The 14548-nt window shown below is 42.0% G+C and overlaps 1 protein-coding gene across 2 annotated transcripts in view; it reads left to right on the plus strand.

Moving 5' to 3' along the window:
- vwf (von Willebrand factor) overlaps window positions 1–14548 on the plus strand; it is a 100877-nt gene that overhangs the window by 23914 nt on the left and 62415 nt on the right. For both annotated transcript variants that reach the window (XM_061894755.1, XM_061894756.1), the window contains 5 exons: window positions 2402–2502; window positions 2574–2769; window positions 7248–7463; window positions 7534–7780; window positions 13221–13315. In XM_061894755.1, coding sequence (XP_061750739.1) covers window positions 2402–2502; window positions 2574–2769; window positions 7248–7463; window positions 7534–7780; window positions 13221–13315 — 855 coding nt within the window. The remainder of the gene's footprint in view (window positions 1–2401; window positions 2503–2573; window positions 2770–7247; window positions 7464–7533; window positions 7781–13220; window positions 13316–14548) is intronic.

Raw genomic sequence — 14548 nt, forward strand, 5'->3', positions numbered from 1 at the left:
CTTTCGGGGTCGCAGGGGGCGCTGGCGCCTATCTCAGCTACAATCGGGCGGAAGGCGGGGTACACCCTGGACAAGTCGCCACCTCATCGCAGGGCCAATACAGATAGACAGACAACATTCACACTCACATTCACACACTAGGGCCAATTTAGTGTTGCCAATTAACCTATCCCCAGGTGCATGTCTTTGGAAGTGGGAGGAAGCCGGAGTACCCGGAGGGAACCCACGCATTCATGGGGAGAACATGCGAACTCCACACAGAAAGATCCTCAGCCTGGAATTGAACCCAGGACTGCAGGACCTTCGTATTGTGAGGCAGACGCACTAACCCCTCTTCCAACGTGAAGGCCAAAATAACAATTAATTTTATATAATAGAGCAGTGGTTTTCAAATGGGGGTACATGTACCTCTGGGGGTACTTGAAGGTATGCCAAGGGGTACGTGAGATTTTTTTTAAATATTCTAAAAATAGCAACAATTCAAAAATCTTTTATAAATATATTTATTGAATAATACTTCAACAAAATATGAATGTAAGTTCATAAACTGTGAGAACAAATGCAACAATGCAATATTCGGTGTTGACAGCTAGATTTTTTGTGGACATGTTCCATAAATATTGATGTTAAAGATTTCTTTTTTTGTGAAGAAATGTTTGGAATTAAGTTCATTACAATCCTCAAAGAGGGCACTTTAAGTTGATGATTACTTCTATGTGTAGAAATCTTTATTCATAATTGAATCACTTTTTTATTTTTCAACAAGTTTTTAGTTATTTTTATATCTTTTTTTCCAAATAGTTCAAGAAAGACCACTACAAATGAGCAATATTTTTGCACTTTTATACAATTTATTAAATCAGAAATTGATGACATAGTGCTGTATTTTACTTCTTTATCTCTTTTTTTCAACCAAAAATGCTTTGCTCTGATTAGGGGGTACTTCAATTTAAAAAAAATTCACAGGGGGTACATCACTGAAAAAAGGTTGAGAACCACTGTAATAGAGTAAGTACAAACAATAGCAATACCAGCGCAGGACAGACGTGTGAGCAGTCTAAAGTCCGGAGCAGTCTTTAATATAGTCGCCCTCCTCACATGCTTTTGTCCACTTTGCTGCGTCACCTTGGCGGGGATCGAAACTGAAAGTTAACTTGGTGTGTGGGCTGAACGCACACACATTCTTGTCTACTCTCATTCTCCGCACCTTGTACATCCTAACACCAATAAAACTAGAGAAAATAATATGTGTGTGTAGGCACATAGATACGAAACAGTGGGAGAGCATTGTTCTTGTCTCCTTCAAGCACTACCAAGACCAAAACTGTTAACTTCTAAGGCCATGTATATTTCTCAATGGTGGGAACAAAATTCTCCTTACAAGAGAGACCATAAAGCGGGGGTAGGGAACCTATGGCTCGCGAGCCAGATGTGGCTCTTTTGATGACTGCATCTGGCTCTCGGATGAATCTGAGCTGACATTGCTTAACACGATAAATAATGAATAATTCATGCATTTTTATGTTCAAGAAGTTGGTAAGAACTCATTTATTTATTATTGGTTAGGGTGGGGCTTGCCCTCCAGGGGGTTCTTCAGACCACCAAGCACTGACATGAGAGCCTGTTTCAGGGTTACAATATTGTTTTATTTTTCAATAAGTCTCTCAGTTGCTTTCCAGCAATTGTCTTTTTCTCTTTCGTCCTTGCTCGCGCTCTGGTTTCTAGCCCCAAGCCCGTCTCTCCTCCTGGCTGCTGCTTATAACATAGCGACAGGTGAGCAGATAAAACGGCCCAGGTGGGCCTTTTACGCACCTGTCGCTGATTTCGAGGCCGGTACTGGCAACACCCCGCTTCGCTGCAGGCCCGCAGGCCACGTCCCCTCCATAGTTAGCTTCAGAATAACAATGTTATTACAAAGAATAAGGGACCTCTCTAGAAATGTTGGTCTTTCTTAAAAATGCACGCGTTTTGTTGTTTTTCAGTGTTAAAAAAAATATTATATGGCTCTTACGGAAATACATTTGAAAATATTTGGCTTCTTGGCTCTCTAAGCCAAACAGGTTCCCGACGCCTGCCATAAAGTGTTAATGCTTTAAAAAATAAAAAAAAATCTCCACGAGTTAAAGAAATACACTGCAGTCGTTCATCCTTTTGTGTAGGGAATACAACCATGCCTTCCAACTTTTATATAACGCCATTAATATGTGGACCACCAGAATATAGTAGCAACATCCTTGGAAGGCTATATGTTTCATCCCCGAAAATTCAAATTATAAAAAAAAAAAAAAATACAAATAATTTTAAATAAATACAATGAAAGTTATTTTAAAAAACAATTAGAATGGTATGAATATATGATGAATTAATAACAATTAAAAACATTTCTAATTGCAATTTCCAGGTCGCTTGCATATCCAGAGATCTGTGCAGTCATCTGTTCTTCTCAAGTTTGGAAAGGACTTTCGCCTCGACTGGGACGGGAGGGGTCGTGTGCTTTTAAAAGTACATAAGTCCATCTTGGCATTTTTGGTTGTAATACATCATTGTATTAAAATTTCATCCATCTTTCCCAGCTGGGACCACAATGGGCGGGTCGGACTTGTGGCCTCTGCGGTAACTACAACGGTAACCAAGGAGATGACTTCTTGTCCGAGTCTGGACTGGTCGAGGCAGTCCCTCAGATGTTTGCTCAGTCCTGGAGGATCAACGGCAACTGCGAGTCCACACACAAACCCCAGGCTGATCCCTGTGCCATCAACCCCAAGAGAGGTGCATGCACACCCACGCTGACTCAGCAACACACGCTATATGACACACACTATATGACAATCGTATTCAACTGGCGGCCCGCGGGCCACATCTGACCCACCAAGTCTTTGAATTTGGCCCAAAGAACCACAACTCAAATAGGCTTGATGAAACCATTAAAGGGGAACATTATCACAATTTCAAAAGGGTTAAAAACAATAAAAATCAGTTCCCAGTGGCTTGTTGTATTTTTGGAAGTTTTTTTCAAAATTTTACCGGTCCCGGAATATCCCTAAAAAAAGCTTTAAAGTGCCTTTTTTTCGCTCTCTGCGAAGACACTGTTCATTTTCCTGTGACGTCATACAGTGTTGCCAATACAAACAAACAATGGCAAATAGCACAGCAAGATATAGCGACATTAGCTCGGATTCAGACTCGGATTTCAGCGGCTTAAGCGATTCAACAGATTACGCTTGTATTGAAACGGATGGTTGGAGTATGAAAGTATTGAAGAAGAAACTGAAGCTATTGAGCGAATAGCTATTGACGCTATTCATAGTTATAGCTGCGTTAGCATTGCCGGTAAAATGTGTGGACCAAACGATCAGGACTTTCGCATCTTGTGACACTGGAGCAACTTAAATCATTCGATTGGTAAGTGTTTTTTTTGCATTAAATGTGGGTGGAAGGAAACGTAATATTGTTGCAAATGCTTCTGCAGGTTATCCATACATATCTGTGCCATGTCTGCTTTAGCACCGCCGGTAAATAGCATGTTCGCATCGATTAGCGTAGCATGTTAGAATCGATTAGCTGGCAGTCACGCCGCGACCAAATATGTCTGATGAGCACATAAGTCAACGACATCAACTGTTAGTGTTGTTACACCCTTCGACAACACACCGACGAGGCATGATGTCTCCAAGGTTCCAAAAAATAGTCGATAAAACGGAAAATAACACAGCTGAGACCGGTTGTTTGCAATCTGTTGAAAATATAAATGACGGCTGTATTACCTTGGTGACGTCACGTTCTTACGTCATCGCCACAGAGCGATAAACAGAAAGGCGTTTAATTCGCCGAAATTCACCCATTTAGAGTTTGTATATCGGTTAAAAAAATATATGGTCTTTTTTCTGCACCATCAGGGTATATATTGACGCTTACATAGTTCTGGTGATAATGTTCCCCTTTAAAAATAGGGAAAATAGGGTTGCTCATATAAGAAGTACTCCCGCCACCCCACAGGGGTCAATAGATAAGCATATGTCTAACAATAAAGCAGCAGTGGGGTGAGTAGAAGAAGATGGCACTATCGACCCTGAAAAAAAATGGTGAAAATTGGACTTTAACCAGCGACTGGACAACATCATTTCATCCATCCGTTTCCTACCACTTATTCCTTTTTGGTGTCGCGGGGGGCGCTGGTGCCTATCTCAGCACAGTATGAATATTTTTTGGGCTGTTAAACTCTGGCGATCAAAGCTCTTTTAACACATTTAGCACTGAATGTGACCAACAGAGGGCGATAAAGCTGCACCTTAGGTTTAATTGTGTCGAGCCACACACGTGTGCATTGTTTGCTGTAGACTAAGGGTGTCAAACTCATTTTAGCTCAGGAGGCGCATGGAGGAAAATCTGTGCACATGCGGGCCCGGACTAATAAAATCATGGCTTTAAAATTTAAAAAATAAAGACAACTTCAGACTATTTTCTTTGTCTTACTTTGGCCAAAAATAGAACAAACACATGCTTAAAATATTACAATAAAAATATAGAAAAAAATACCGGCAGCGGTAAAGTTTAGATCCATGAAGGAAAGAAGAAAGTGAGTGAATGTTTATAACTGAATACATTTACATATGCATAAAATTGTGTTATCTTTTGTATAATTTTTAAAAATAAATTAAGTAACGTTTATGACAACCTTTTTCGAAAACACAATATAGAATGTGAGATGTAACAGGTTAATGCATACACCTATCATATGTTTTCAAAACGGTTACAAAAAAGTGGGACCCCCATTTTTAGGACTTGATGGGGTTCCTAGCGCCAACACTGATGGAGTATTGGTGCGTGTAAAACAGCAGCACGCGGTTGTGGCCTTCAGGTCGGTTCTAATACTAATCAAATATCATCCAAGGGGCCTTGACTTTGACACTGTAGATGTTTGATTTCTATATGAATGAATGTATTACACTAAACTTTACATATTATTTGTGTAAAATACACAATGATCATCATTTATGTAAAAATACACACTGGCCAATATTTATGTAAAATACACAATGGACATTATTCATGTAAAATACACAATTGACATTTTTTAATGTAAAATATACTATCAACGTTATACTTTTGTAATGTTTATTTTGTGTTTATATTTTCAGCCTTACAAACCTAAATAAAGTAAAAAGTGTAAATAAATCAAACTGAAAAAAGGAAAAAAAATCATATGACAGAGCATCAATCATCAACAAAACTTCTGGAGCTTCTGTTTCTTCATGCTGTTAACTATCTGTCGAGCTGCACACGCTGGAATCGAGTAGCGAGGGCAGAAATATTGATTTAGTGACAGTGCAGTGTGAAAGCCGATGTGTTTACTTTGTAATTAAGTAAATTAAGTCTCACAGGAGTATAACCTGTGGAGGCACTTTCTGACAAAACATTAAAGGCCTACTGAAATTAGATTTTCTTATTTAAACGGAGATAGCAGGTCCATTCTATGTGTCATACTTGATCATTTCGCGATATTGCCATATTTTTGCTGAAAGGATTTAGTAGAGAACATCCACAATAAAGTTCGCAACTTTCGGTGCTAAGAGAAAAGCTCTGCCTCTACTGGAAATCGCAGACGATGATGTCACATGTTGATGGCTCCTCACATATTCACATTGATTTTAATGGGAGCCTCCAACAAAAAGTGCTATTCGGACAGAGAAAACGACAACTTCCCCACTTTTACAAGGATAATTCTGGGAAATCCCTTATCTTTCTATTGTGTTGCTAGTGTTTTAGTGAGTTAACAGTACCTGATGGTCGGAGGTGTGTGTCCACGGGTGTCTTGACGCCAATGTCTCAGGGGAGTCGACGGCAGCTGTATGGACGGCACAAGCTCAGCTTTTCTCCGGTAAAAAGCGACTTTTTGACCACAATTTTCTCACCGAAAACTGCTAGTTGACATTCCATCATGATTCATATTCGCTTGACCTCTCTGATCCATAGTAAAGTTTAACCTCCAGGAATTTAAACAAGGAATCACCGTGTGTTTGTGTGACTAAAAGCTAAAGCTTCCCATCTCCATCTTTCTACTTTGACTTCTCCAATATGAATTGAACAAATTGCAAAATATTCAGCAACACAGATGTCCAAAATGCTGTGTAATCATGCGATTAAAGCAGATGACTTTTAGCTGTGTGTGTGCGCAGCGCTCATACTTCCTAAAAAACCGTGATGTCTTGCGTACACGTCATCATTACACAACGTTTTCAAGACGAAACTCCCGAGAAATTTAAAATTGCAATTTAGTAAACTAAAAAGGCCGTATTGGCATGTGTTGCAATGTTAATATTTCATCATTGATATATAAGCGACCGGAATGAGAATCAGCACCTCCAAGTCCGAGTCCATGGTTCTCGCCCGGAAAAGGGTGGAGTGCCATCTCCGGGTTGGGGAGGAGACCCTGCCCCAAGTGGAGGAGTTCAAGTACCTAGGAGTCTTGTTCACGAGTGGGGGAAGAGTGGATCGTGAGATCGACAGGCGGATCGGTGCGGCATCTTCAGTAATGCGGACGTTGTATCGATCCGTTGTGGTGAAGAAGGAGCTGAGCCGGAAGGCAAAGCTCTCAATTTACCGGTCGATCTACGTTCCCATCCTCACCTATGGTCATGAGCTTTGGGTCATGACCGAAAGGATAAGATCACGGGTACAAGCGGCCGAAATGAGTTTCCTCCGCCGGGTGGCGGGGCTCTCCCTTAGAGATAGGGTGAGAAGCTCTGCCATCCGGGAGGAGCTCAACGTAAAGCCGCTGCTCCTCCACATCGAGAGGAGCCAGATGAGGTGGTTCGGGCATCTGGTCAGGATGCCACCCGAACGCCTCCCTAGGGATGTGTTTAGGGCACGTCCAGCTGGTAGGAGGCCACGGGGAAGACCCAGGACACGTTGGAAAGACTATGTCTCCCGGCTGGCCTGGGAACGCCTCGGGATCCCCCGGGAAGAGCTAGACGAAGTGGCTGGAGATAGGGAAGTCTGGGCTTCCCTGCTTAGGCTGCTGCCCCCGCGACCCGACCTCGGATAAGCGGAAGATGATGGATGGATGGATGGATGGATATATAAACTATCAGACTGCGTGGTGGGTAGTAGTGGGTTTCAGTAGGCCTTTAAAACTTCCATGTATGGCCCCTGTGCCCTTGGGCTCTTGAAACATCGGTCCTTTTCATTATGTAGTTAAAAATCCCTGCTAAATGACTAACCTCCGTGCTGCTCTGACCTTTTTTTAGTGCGTTTTGCAGAAGAAGGGTGCTCAATGATAATGTCAGACGTGTTCAGCCCATGCCACTTCCTGGTCAACCCGGCTTCATTCCAGCGGTTCTGTCGTTACGATGTGTGCTCATGTGTGGACGGTGAGGAGGGTCTGTGCTCCGCTCTGGCTTCCTATGCAGCCGCATGCGCCGCCAAAGGGGTGCTGCTCCGCTGGCGTTCTCCATCACTCTGTGGTAACCCTCCCATTTAATCGAGCAACTTCAATTGGAAAAAAAACACTACACACCGATTTCAATTCCTCAGAAATGCGGTGTACCAGAGACCAGGTGTACGAGGTCTGTGGAAGTCTGTGTGACCGCACATGCCGATCGCTGTCTGGAACTGAGGCCGGCTGTGGAGGGGAGAGGGTGTGCGAGGAGGGTTGTTTCTGCCCCGCTGGGAAGTACCTCAGCGACTCTGGAGAGTGTGTGACGGCGGATAAGTGCACCTGCTTGCATGACGGACAGCTGTACCAGCCCAATGACGTCTACGCTGATCAAAGCAGCATCTGGTTGGTGGTCATACTTGCGAACAAACGCGCTGCCCACAATGTTATCTAATTAGATCCAATAGTGAGAGATGTATTGAAGGAAATCATATAGAAGCATAATCAGATGACAAACATATTAGAAGCAGCTCTCTGAGTTTTGCAGTGTGGGTCTGCATCACTACAACCACAAAAACAGACATATAACGTATTTCCTTTAATAGCCACTGGGCATGTAATATGTGCCTGCCTTGAATTACTGCCGGCTCAAACTCGCCCCCCAAATTTATTAGCGCATGCTTACTTTTACCGCCAGGTCAAAGTCGTGACGTCACGAGTGATGCTTCCCCTGTCGTCATTTCCAAAATGGCGGAGGAGTAAACCAGGGGTCTTGTTCCACAGCCATACAGATCACACTGATGGTTGTGATATAAAACAACTTGTCTTTAACACTCTTACTAATATGTGCCACACTCTGTGAACCCACACCAAATACATTTCTGGAGAACATTGGCTCTGTAACACATTATAAACGCAACATAAGAATTACCCAGAATTGCAACGCATCCATGACTCTTGGCTATATTATACACCCCACTAGCACCAAACCCTCTCCGTGCGTCGGTTGAGGTGGGCGGGGTTGGGGGCGGGTGTATAATATAGCCAAGAGTCATGGATGCAATGGAATTCTGGGTAATTCTTATGTTGCGTTTATTATGTGTTACAAAGCCAATGTTCTCCAGATGTGTTACAAAAGCCAATGTTCTCCAGAACATGTGTGGGTTCACAGAGTGTGGTGCATATTAGTAAGAGTGTTAAAGTTGTTTATATCACAACCATCAGTGTAAAAGGTATGGCTGTTGACTAAGTTTGCATTGCAATCTCTTACGAGAATCAGCGATATGCATGCGTCCGACCGACACGCAGGTAGCATGGTGTGGGACAGTGGTCCCCAACCACCGGGCAGCAGCTGCAGAAGAATTATTTATTTTGTATTTAAATTTTTACTATCACACTAATTTTTTACTGCATGCCATTGGTAAGCGCAGGGGTGAGAAGCGGTTTTAATACTATTAGTGCCTGCTTACTTTTAGCGCATGCCTTGAATAAGCGCAGGAGTGAGAAGAGGTTTTAAGTTAATTAGTCCCCCGGTGGCTATTCAAGGATATACGATATTATTCAATTGAGGTTTTTTTCAGTACGGCTCTTGTATTGGATCTACTTAGATTGTACCTATAATGTGGTGTCTGGTGAGTTTATGGTACATGCAGTATACACACATCTACTTCCTATCATACGGTGCATCTGGAAAATATTCACTTTTTCCACATTTTGTGATATTACAGCCTTATTCTAGAATGGAATACATAAATTTTTGTCCTCAAAAATCTACAAACAATACCCCATAATGACACTGTTTTTTTTATTTATTTAGCAAATGTATTAAAAATAACCAAACAAAAATTTTCCCTAGTACGTAAGTATTCACAGTCTTTATTCAATACTTTGTTAATGCACCTTTGGCAGCAGTTACAGCATCAAGTCTTTTTGAATAAGATGCCACAAGCTTGGCATACCTATCTTTGGGCAGTTTCGCCCATTCGTCTTTGCAGCACCTCTCAAGCTCCATCATGTTTTTCATCCAGGATGTCTCTGTACATTTCTGCATTCATCTTAGTCTAGTCAGGGAGGTGACCAAGAACCCAGTGTTCACGCTGTCAGAGCTACAACATTCCCCTGTGGAGAGAGGAGAACTTTCCAGAAGGACAACCATCCATGCAGCAATCCACCAATCAGGCCTTTGTGGTAGAGCAGCCAGACAGAAGCCACTTCTTAGGCTATGTCTACACTAAGCCGGATTATCCCTTAAACAAATATTTATTTAGCATAAGCCCAGTTTCGGCCACACTAAATCATCGTTTAAGGTCCCCCTCCTTGAGTAAATTTTTACACGGGTAAGTGTGCAGGGTAGAAAATGAAATAAAATAAATAAATAAATATTCAGTCTAAGCCTGGGCTCCAGGAGAGGGCGTATGGACTGAGGCCAAGGGAAGAAAAAAATGCATAGCCATAGCACACATAAGCATGTGTGTAAGAGGGAAACATCAAAAAACACAAAGGATATTAAAGGCCTACTGAAATGAGATGTTCTTATTTAAACGGGGATAGCAGGTCCATTCTATGTGTCATACTTGACCATTTCGCGATATTGCCATATTTTTGCTGAAAGGATTTAGTAGAGAACATCCACGATAAAGTTTGCAACAGGAGAAAAGCCCTGCCTCTACCGGAAGTCGCAGAAGATGACGTCACATGCTAATGGCTCCTCACATATTCACATTGATTTTAATGGTAGCCTCCAACCAAAACAGCTATTCGGACCGAGAAAACGACAATTTCCCCATTAATTTGAGCGAGGATGAAAGATTCGTGTTTGAGGATATTGGTAGCGACGGACTAGAAAAAAAAAAAAAAAACGCGATTGCAATCGCGTTGCATTGAGACAGATTCAAATGTTTTTAGAGACATTTACTAGGATAATTCTGGGAAATCCCTTATCTTTCTATTGTGTTGGTAGTGTTTTAGTGAATTTAACAGTACCTGATAGTCGGAAGTGTACGTCCACGGCCGGGTGTTGACGCGCAGTGTCTCGGGGAAGTCGACGGCAGCTGTACGGGAGGCGCAAGCTCAGCTGATATCCGGTTAGTGGCGAATTTTTAACCACAATTTTCTCACCGAAACCTGCTGGTTGACAAGTGGTCGGGATCCATGTCCGCTGTGATCCATAGTAAAGTTTCAACTCCGTCAATTTTAAACAAGGAATCACCATGTGTTTGTGTGGTTAAAGGCTAAAGCTTCCCAACTCCATCTTTCTACTTTGACTTTTCCAATATTAATTGAACAAATTGCAAAAGATTCAGCAATACAGATCTCCAAAATACTGTGTAATTATGCCGTTAAAGCAGACGACTTTTAGCTGTGTGTGTGTGCAGCGCTCATATTCATAACAGCCCGTGACGTCACGCATATACGTCATCATTACGCGACGTTTTCAAGAAAAAAGTCCCGGGAAATTTAAAATTGCAATTTAGTAAACTAAAAGGCCATATTGGCATGTGTTGCAATGTTAATATTTCATCATTAATATATATAAACTATCAGACTGCGTGGTGGGTAGTAGTGGGTTTCAGTAGGCCTTTAAATACCTTAAAAGAGCAGCGTTGATGCAACCAGCCATTTCTACATACAGCTAGAAAAGTTAAATAAATAAAAAAACTTATACACTGAAGTGGCTTCTGCAGTGTTTCACACCATCGTCTGCTGGGGTGGAGGTAGCATGCCCAGAGACAGGAGCAGACCCAACAAAGCAACCAGTAGAGCCAACTCCGACCTAGGCCTCTCACCAACTCCCGGCCAGTGTACAGTCTGCATGGATGAGCGACGATGCGTCTAAGGAGACCGAGGTGTCCGAATAATGCTCATTCAGCCAAGACATTGAAGCTTGTCCATGCTGGCGCTCAACGCTAGCTCTGCAGCCCTGTCTCTTCATCCGCATCCCCTCCAGTCTCTCCGAATGGACTGTGGTGTGGCAGAGACCCAGCAGCTGGTCTCCATGGCCAAACGGCTCCCAGGAGGCAGATCCAGAAGTTCACAAAAAAGCACAACAGAAATCTCAAAAGTGCCACCCCTTGTCACACAGTCCCAAAGGGTCCCGAATCAAAAGGCAAAAAACAAAAACCACATGAAAACAAGAGGGAAAGAGGGAATTGATTGGCTGCATTCTTGCCAACATGACAATGATTGACAGCATGCAGCAGCTGACCAATCAGCAGTCAGATGCCAGATAAGACCGGGATATCCTGCACGCGGCAACATAAATCTTAAAAAATCCAAACAAAAGGAGTCCAATGCTCCACTCAAAAGTGGTCATGTTGTCGACTAAGACTAGGCAGGAATAAGAATGCAAATTGCAGCAAAAGTGTTCCTGGTGGTGCAATGGCTTAAATATTGGTCTTTTGTCCCAGTTGACATGCTTCAAGTCCCACCCAGGGAATACAAGGTAAACATTAAACTAAAGTCAAGTCAAGTAAATTTTATTTATATAGTACGTTTACAACAACTTTTAAATTGAACCAAAATGCTTTACAGGTTAAAAAAAAGCATAGAGCAACAGAAACAGAAAACAAAAATAAACATAAACAATGTTTATAAAATCATAATGCAATCTTGAAAAACCAAGGTAATGTCCATCCATCCATCCATTTTCTACCGCTTGTACCTATTGGGGTTGCGGAGGGTGCTGGAGCCTATCTCAGCTGCATTCGGGCGGGTGGCGGTGTACACCCTGGACAAGTCTCCACCTCATCGCACGGCCAACACAGATAGACAGACAACATTCACACTCACATTCACCCACTAGGGCCAATTTAGTGTTGCCAATCAACCTGTCCCCAGGTGCATGTCTTTGGAAGTGGGAGGAAGCCGGAGTACCCGGAGGGAACCCACGCAGTCACGGGGAGAACATGCAAACTCCACACAGAAAGATCCCGAGCCCGGTATTGAACTCAGGACTACTCAGGACCTTCGTATTGTGAGGCACCGTGCGTTACGTTACATTAAGTAACGTTATTTATTTAATTTGGCTAATTTAATTGTTTTGTACTAGAAATACATTATTGAATTATTTCAGTTTCCCATTTATCAATCAATCAATCAATAAATCTTTATTTGTATAGCCCTAGATCACAAGTAACTCAAATGGCTGCACAAGCCACAACGACATCCGCGGTACAGAGCCCACATAAGGGCAAGGAAAAACTCACCCCAGTGGGACGTCGATGTGAATGACAATGAGAAACCTTGGAGAGGACCGCATATGTGGGCTCCTCTAAGGGAGACCGAAAGCAATATACATCGAGTGGGTCTAACATAATATTGTGAAAGTCCAGTCCATAGTGGATCTAACATAATAGTGCGAGTCCAGTCCATAGTGGAGCCAATAGGAGGCCATCCCAAGCGAAGACGGGTCAGCAGCACAGAGATCTCCCCAACCTATGCACAGGCGAGCGGTCCACCCTGGGTCCTGACTATGGACAGCCCCAGTGAAAAGAAAAGAAACGGCAGATCAACTGGTCTAAAAAAGGGGTCTATTTAAATGTTCGAGTATACAAATGATTCCTTCAAACCACACCCCTTTCAAGCCAGGCCCCCTTAATGCAAGCCAGTTGTGTGTCCCCCCATTCTAAAACCCCCTCTCAGGAATAAGCCTCGATCATGTACACTACTTGGACATTGAAGTGCAACCTACACAAATGACTGTAGTACATTACAGTATACATACACAGCATTTTCATTTCTATTTTGTGCTGACTGTATTTTCATGTTCATGTTACAAATTATGGGTCCTTGTCTACTGTATAAAAAAAAGTGTTAAGCCCTTTCCATGTTTGTATTTATCATGCAGCTCCTGTGAGAGCGGATCCATGCGTTGCAGCTCCCACAAAACAAGCACTTCATTGTCTGACCTTTTCTACGATGATGACCTGGCACCATCCAGAGGTGAGATCTTTTAAAAGGGATCTACATTTACCGCCAACAATATTCCATTTACATGACCTGAATGTTAACTAAGTATTTGTGATATTGTTATTACAAGCTCTACCGCAGACAAACTATTTTTAGCGGCGCAAGAGAACTGACAAGCTTGTGCTGCTATATTGACATAATGAGCTTCTGAGCTCGTGAAAGTTTATTCTAGCTCATAAATAATGCCTTTTACCTTGATAGTAGAAGGATGAGGACATAATCCAACAAGTCAGCCAATTTAGACCCAGAAATGGTGAGAGACTCAAAAAGATGTTTGGTTCTAGCCCACGTTTTTCATCGCAAGGGTTGAGTCATTCTTCATCTAAATGGGAATATACCAATATCCTATCAGTCGTCATCCTAGTGACAGCTGACATTATACAGTAAGTAATGTTTAATAATGCGTCTGGACCGCATTTATTCACTAGAGTGCATAAAAAAACATATTTGTGCTTGTCATTCATAAGGATTGTAAGTGATGCAAAATTCCCCAAAGTACAGTCGTCCTTTCCCCTTTTTGACCCCAGGGTCTGTTTTTTTTCACTACAGAGGAGCCCAGGGCCCACTCAAATATTAACACTAAATCAATAATCTTACGCTTTATTATAATCATATTCAGTAATTATATCAAACCTAGTTGCAGTTTCACAGGATAAACTGTCAAGTGATATAAAAGCTTGTGTTAATTGCATAGAACTTTTATAAAGGCTTAGGTTAGGCTGATTACAAAAATAAATACTAGTCAAATTAATACAAAATAAGACACTCATAAATAGTGATGAAAAATACATTTATATACGATTACGCATTGCTAAATTAAAAATATTTTTATGAAAGAGTTTGTGTAATAATTATAATATATATGTGTCCTGAATAAACCTTCACTAAAATTAAAGTACAAATAACGGCCAGCAGACAATAGCGTGAAACGCTGCACCATTTTTGCTCATTGTTTGGTTTTTCGTTGTGTTTTACTTTTGTAAGTGTATGTAGGAATAACGCCGGTGAAGGGGCAGCTCTTTGCATTTGGTTTTTTGTTGTGTTTTACTTTTGTAGCTGTATGTAGGAATAGCTTCGCTGAATCGGCAGCTTGATGCATCAGCCCTGTGCTCTTTTAATGCCTATTAAAAGAGTTTTAGGCGATCTCCTTAATGATTTGTCAAAGGTCACTCACGTGATTACAGGGCGCCATGACTGCTACCAACT

This window comes from Nerophis ophidion, linkage group LG03 (assembly GCF_033978795.1).
Source record: "Nerophis ophidion isolate RoL-2023_Sa linkage group LG03, RoL_Noph_v1.0, whole genome shotgun sequence".
NCBI classification, from domain to species: Eukaryota; Metazoa; Chordata; class Actinopteri; order Syngnathiformes; family Syngnathidae; genus Nerophis; species Nerophis ophidion.